Below are 6,756 nucleotides of genomic sequence, written 5' to 3' on the forward strand. Positions count from 1 at the left end.
GAGGTTCACGTTCTTGTCATAAATTATATGTTATTATGTATTTCAAGGAATTTTATATAATTCTAGCATGAATGGGAAACCCTTTCTTGAAAGTACCTTTACAATTGCTTCTTGTTTCTGACTCCTGAAAGCTGGAAGGCTTTTTTTTTTTGTTTTCATTATGCTTGTTTTTTTAGAGATGGCACAGTGGATAGAGAACTGAAGATAGAGTCAGAAAGATCTGAGTTCAAATATAGTCTCAGACATTTATCTGAATGTGTAGCCCTGGGAAAGTATTTTCACTTGCCTGACTCCATTTCCTCATCTCTTAAATGGAATGATCAGAGTACCCACCTCCCAAGAAGAGGTATTAAGATAAAAGGAGGTATTTGTAAGGCATTTTGCAAACCCTAAAGTACTATGTAAATGTTAACTATTATCATCTTAGAGGAAATCCCAATTTTATAACAGCTGATGCCTTGTAACAATGGTCAAGTCTTTACCAGCTCCTCCAAAGAGTTATCTTTTTATAATAGTATAATCATTTCTAGGATGTGTAGAATTGCATCATCTAAACATTAGAAGGTATAATTTCTTTTTTTTTTTTTTGCAAGACCCAAGCTCAAAGGAAAATCGCCCACATGGTAGAAAATAAAAATTATCACAAAGGAATATTTCAGATTGAATGGGAACATAAAAAAATGGTGATGGAAATGGAAGACTTAAACCAAAAGGCTTGGGATATTCAGTCACTATTTTTTTCAAAAGCTCATCAAAGGGTAAATTATTCTTTTGAATATATTCCAGTTTTAAAAAAAATTATTCACATGTAGCCAGTAGCATTTCATAAAAGATTTTTGACTTTATAATTATCAATCAATTAGCAAGTATTTATGAAGTTACTACTATGTACCAGACTGTACAAACAGAGTGAATGAAACAACAACTACTCAGAAGTAACTTAGATTCGAATTAGGTAGACTGCAAATGCCTACATAAATATGTTCATCTAGAGTAAATATAAAGTAGGTACCTTAAAAGATATTATGAGCAAGGAAGGCTAAACTGGCTTCATATTATATAAGATGGTATTTGAGTGATATAAATGAAGAGGTAGGGCATTCTAGGCCTGGGAAATGACCACTGCAGAGACATAAAGAGAGGACCGGGCAACAAAGATAAATCAGACCAGGCCAGTCTGACTGAGTCACAGACTGAGGAAAGATGAGAAATAAGGGGAGATGAGGGCAAGATGTGGAAAAGTTTGGGAAGCTAAACAGAAGGATTTATAATGTATCTTACAAGCAATAGGGAGTTTCTGAAGGTTTACTGGGCAGGGAAGTGACCCAGTCAGACCAGTGGGAAGGAGGATGGAATAGAAAATCCAATGATGAGACCACAGCAGTAATCTTGGCAGGAGAGGATGGCAGCCTAAGCTAAAGTGGCAGTGTTGGGAGTATGGAAGGGGCATATTTTATTTGGCATCTGATTATTTTGTGGGCTGAGAGGACAGGGATACTGTAATATGCCCTGGGAACACAAAAGGAGGTCAAAGCCATTCCCTGCTCTACAAGAGTTCACAATGTAATGAGTAGAGACAAGGGGAAAATAGAAAAAGATATCTGGCCTGGGGACATGACAAAGTCCAGAGGAGTGGAGGGAGCTGGATGAGTTCTATAATGGCAATGCTCCACTCCTTCCAATCAAAGGAAGGGAGAGAGGCACAGGGGTAGAGGTACTGAAGAGACTATGATAACATCCTGATGGAAAACGAGTGATTACATCCTGATGGAAAATGAGTACCAAGATTTGAGGGACACAGAGTGTGGATGCTTAAATATAAATTATCATCATTGCCCATGTGGGAGGTGGCAATAAGACCCATCTTTGAATAACTAGCAGAATACATACCTGTTTATTAAAATTAGCAAAATATCAATGTGAACTTTTTACTCATTTAATATTAATAAAATCTTTCTTCCTTTTAGTACCTAAAAGAACAAAATTATGACATCATGCTTGGCTCCCAGATTTTGCTAATGGAACAGACTATTGCTGCTATAGATAAAGTAAGATTTAACCTGAATATATTATAAATTCTGAAGTATCCCTAAATTAATTCTTATAATGGGTTTCTGGGTAAAATTAGAGATTTTAATTATCAGGAATCTAAATTCACTTCAGTATTTATGATGCACCAAATATGCAAAATATCTTTGTTTGCTGGGGAGACAGGCAAAAAACAAAGCTAGCCCTGCTTTCAAGAAGCATGTGTAGGGTTAGGGGGTTGGGAAAGTGTACCTGGAGATCATATTTGTCACCTGTAAAAAAAATAACCACAAGGGAGTCTGTGGCAAGTAAGGCTCCATTGAAAAGCCAACTAAACAGAGTATTAAAGATGAAGAGTCTGTGAAGAGAACTAGAAAAGAATGCATCCCAATGGATGCAAATTCACAGAAGACAAAGTGACATGTTCAAATTGGCTAGCATGTTGAAGATATAAAGAGCTGTCATTTGTGATAAGGCCTTAAATGCCAGCCTAAGGAGTTTAAAGTTTGTCTTAGGAGTAAGGTGCTACTGAAGGTTATGGTTGTTATTGTTGTTCTTTAACATGGGAGTGACATCATCTTAAAAAGATTATTTTGGTAGTTCCTATATGGAAGCTGGAGAGAGAAAATACTAAAAGCAGAGAGACTAATCTGGATTACTTTGAAGAAATTTGAATGAGGGTGAGTTGTATGAGGGGGTAAAGATAAACTCTTAAATCTACTACCTTAAAGATACTAATGGCATATGTAAGTAGAAATGTCCAGCAGGCAACTGGCAATATGAGATTATGAGTGAGTTCAAAAGAAATTAGGGCTGGTCCACATAGAGTTCATAACTGAACTCATGAGGACATTTGAGAAAACCAAAGGATAAAGTATAAACTAAGTTTTCAGGGGAACAGAACTAAAGAGTAGACAATTAGGAGAACCAGGAGAGAAAAGCAACATCACAGATGTCAAAGGAAGAGACAGTATCCAAAAGAGGTTAGTCAACCAGGGTGAAGGAGTACAATGACTAAGAAAAGACCCTTAGGTTTATTGGCAACCTTTGAGTAGAGGTGGAAAAAGAAGGAAGAGAGCAAGAATGAAAGTAAGTGAAAGCCAAGTATAGGTAGCCATTTGGGCAACTTTCTAGGAATTTTGCAGTGAAAAGGAAGAGATACAGAACAATAACTTGAATAGATGGCAGATTCATATGAACAGTTTTTTAAGAATGAGAGTTTGTCATGTTCTCACTGAGGTGTAGTACAAAGGAAAAGAACAACAAATATATGTGTGTGTGTATATATATATATATATATATATATATACATATATATATACATAGATACATACACACAGATGGGATAAAGAGATTTTGAGATGCGATATGGGGAGAATGAGTGAATAAAAAAATTCAATAAACAGTGGGGATGCAAAATACAAAGAATAAAACAATTCCTAGAGGAGCTTACATTGTGAGAGACGTGTAAGTATATAAGTATATACAGAATACATATAAAGAGGAAATAAATACAAAGTATTTAAATACAAAGTTAGGGAGGCAAGGAACTAGAAGTGAGGGAGATCAAGAAAGATTTCAAATGTAGAGGGTGGTGCTTGAATTGTGGTTTGAAGAGAGGAATTTTGTGAGGAGAGCTGAGGGTGAGCATTTCAGATATAAAATGAAAAATTAATTCAAGGGAGCTGAGGGAGAGAGAACTCCAAACTGTTTAATTGTAGCCAAACATGAAAAAAAGAAGTCAGAGTAGGTTAATTACCTGGGAGAACGATGAGAGATGGAAAGGGAATGGAGATTAGAAATCACATTAAGCAGAGAGAAGGATTATAGAATAGAAAATTTCAGTTCTGCAATCATAATCTATTTCCAGTCTGGGATACCTGGTAATTTACTATAGTTGTCTCAAACAAATGCCATTCAGTGAGTGATCTTGTATCCATCAATCCTATAATTCATATCTTCAGAGACAGCTGGATAGCATTAGTACTTGAAAAATAGGTGTCTGACAAAAATGTTTTTCATCTTTTCTACACATCCTGCACAAAATAAGTGTTCAATAATTGCTGTTGGCTAGGCGAAACTAAGATAATAAGAACAGTCATTTTGGGCTGAGATAATGTTCAATTTTTTAACTCATTGCTTCAATTTTTCAGGTTATATAAGAATATTTTGATATATCAATGACAATTCATATATATATATAAGAATATAGTTAAGTTTTTTAATGGAATCTTCATAATAAGTTTGTCTTTTTCACATATTTTTTCTGGGGGGGGTGATGGTGTCATAATAAAATTTCTAGGCTCACAAGAAAAATGTAGATATCAAAAAACAGATACTTGAAAAACTGAGAAAAATCAACAGTCAGAAAGATTCAGCAAATTTTACTCTCAGCTGCCTTCTATATGAAGAGTTGGTGGCTAACACTGAAAGAAAAAACATCTGTCAATCACTTGGTAAGCCAATTTTTGCTACCCATGGGATGTGATAACATTACCTTTCTACAGATAAAAAGTTAAGTAGCAGATTTAAAAGCTGCTCAGTAATTTAACATTTTGTTATAGCAGTTCACAAAGTTCTTGATGTATTTGAAAGTTTTATAAATCCATCATGATAAATGACATTTCTTCAATATTTTAGACAGTGATCCTACCCTTCTTGCTTTTTGAAACAGGGTTTAAACTGACTTATGAAAAGATGTTCAAGGAACGTTATGAGGCAGCAATACAACAACAAAGGCTAATAGATATTTCAAAGCAGCAGTATGAAGAAATTTCAATTTTGCAGGCTGAGGTAGAAAGATTAAGAATGAAAACATTTCCTGCACTTATTCATATGTAGAAATACTACAATATTTTGGGGAGAAGATAACAGATATCATAAAGAAATCTCTAGTCTAGAGCACTTGAGACTTCTTCAGTGAAAGAAAAACTAAATATTGGGGTTTCCCCCCCTTAAAATCTACTCTTAATTGAAATTATTTAACCTTTCCCAAAAGACTGTAATATAAATTCTGTACTTAATGAATAAAGTATTTAAAAAAAACCTATCAGTGTGTCTCTGAGTAATCAAGGATATTATGCTAGAAAAGTAATTAAAATGCCCACTCTTTTTGGCCCAGAGATCTCAGTAAAGACATCAAGACAGTGATAAAATGTTTCTATATATACCAAAAATATTAACATCACTTTCTGTAATTGGAAAGAACAGGACAAAAAGTATATGGCCATCAGTTGAGAGAGGAAAATTGCTTCACTGCAAGAAATAAAAAATAAGGCAATAGAGAAGCAGGTCAAAATTTTAATTTTATGATGCAAAGTGAAGTTAGAAGAACCACAAAAACTACTGTATGGCTATAGGAAGGAATAAAGTGAAATGAATATTGTGGAAAACTGAATGTGTCAGCTATATTGATTAGTTTTCTAAACTGTTTTTTTCCTTTTTTATTCCTCTCTTTGAGGGAGGTTGAAAGTATACTGGAAAATGAAGGGGATGCAAAAGCAGAAGCTATCAAATAAAACAGTACATTTTTTAAAGTATGTTTTAAAAAGATCACTATTTCTGTGGAAAGTGAACAAAATCTATTTTTCTCATTTAACCAAAGAAGACTTTCTCAAGTATGATATGGAAATTAAAGCAATTTTCTTTTTTTTTTAACAGACAAATGTATTACTTTATTTGATAACCAAGAGAAGCATTTTTTCACCCTTATCTAAAGCATAAACATTTCAAGTTCTAATGCTTGTTTCTTTGTTGTTGTTTTTAAATTATTATTTATGTTTGCGGGGGTCCAGCCTCCGCGGGGTCCTTGGAACTTGACAGGAGGGACAGAGTCGGCGAAATGAGTTGAGTCAACAAGTGGGTATAGGCAGGAGCAGGTTGACTGTCATCTGCTTAGATTTATTTTTATAGTCTCAAAATCATATGAAACAAGCAAACTAAAATCATTTCCTTGGTTACAAAAGTATACAATTTTCATCATTAATCACATAGTTCATATGGTTACAAGTTTGATCATGTAGTGGTTACAAGTGTGATTATCAATCATGTAGTTAATTTTCTTGTCCCTGCTCAGACCGTGATGACCTCAAACCTACCTGTTGCCTAGTTTGTTGCTGCATAGTAAAGTTATTGATTAAACAGAACTTCCCTTAGAATAATCTTTGATATAATTTGTTTAATGGAATGCTTCTAGGTTTTTGTACTGCATATGTAATGTTTTTGATATGCTCCCTTGACAACCTATAGTGTGAGTAGTTATGTTTGTCCACCTGTCCGTTGACTCCTTCAATAACTAATTTTCCTTTCAGCCCTTGTTGGTAGACACTACAGTTTCTATGACTTTTTATTCTTTCCCAATAAACTAAGGCTGTTAGAGTTCACATATTGGTTACCTATACTAACTATTCTCTCACCATCTTTATCATATATTCCTGTGTATGATAAGGGGGGCAAAGCTGTTAATTTCCCTGGAATTTTATCTGACCCATCTTGCATCTGGTTTCCCCTGTATATATTCTGACATCTCCCTGGAACTCCCAGTGCTGTGTCTTCCAAAGATTTCATAATGCTGAAGCCTTTTGTATGTCTCAGGGAGAGGCAGTCCTATTAAATTTGAACAGAGTTCACAATCTGTTTTATTCAAGGAATTTCTCTGAAATCCTTCCTTTATAGTGATTCCACTATTAGGATGAGTAAGTTTTGCAATCAATAATAGACCTATAAATA

General features: G+C 34.5%; 1 protein-coding gene across 5 annotated transcripts in view; it reads left to right on the forward strand.

The window, feature by feature from the left end:
- The window catches only part of LOC141521312 (cilia- and flagella-associated protein 43-like), a 234,056-nt gene extending 229,016 nt beyond the window's left edge, over positions 1–5,040 (forward strand). For all 5 annotated transcript variants that reach the window (XM_074233758.1, XM_074233761.1, XM_074233760.1 and 2 more), the window contains 4 exons: positions 594–758; positions 1,968–2,048; positions 4,331–4,484; positions 4,703–5,040. In XM_074233758.1, the coding sequence (XP_074089859.1) occupies positions 594–758; positions 1,968–2,048; positions 4,331–4,484; positions 4,703–4,869 (567 nt within the window). In that variant the 3' untranslated portion in view covers positions 4,870–5,040. The remainder of the gene's footprint in view (positions 1–593; positions 759–1,967; positions 2,049–4,330; positions 4,485–4,702) is intronic.
- The last annotated feature ends 1,716 nt before the right edge of the window (positions 5,041–6,756 follow it).

This window comes from Macrotis lagotis, chromosome 4, assembly GCF_037893015.1.
Source record: "Macrotis lagotis isolate mMagLag1 chromosome 4, bilby.v1.9.chrom.fasta, whole genome shotgun sequence".
Taxonomy (NCBI): Eukaryota; Metazoa; Chordata; class Mammalia; order Peramelemorphia; family Peramelidae; genus Macrotis; species Macrotis lagotis.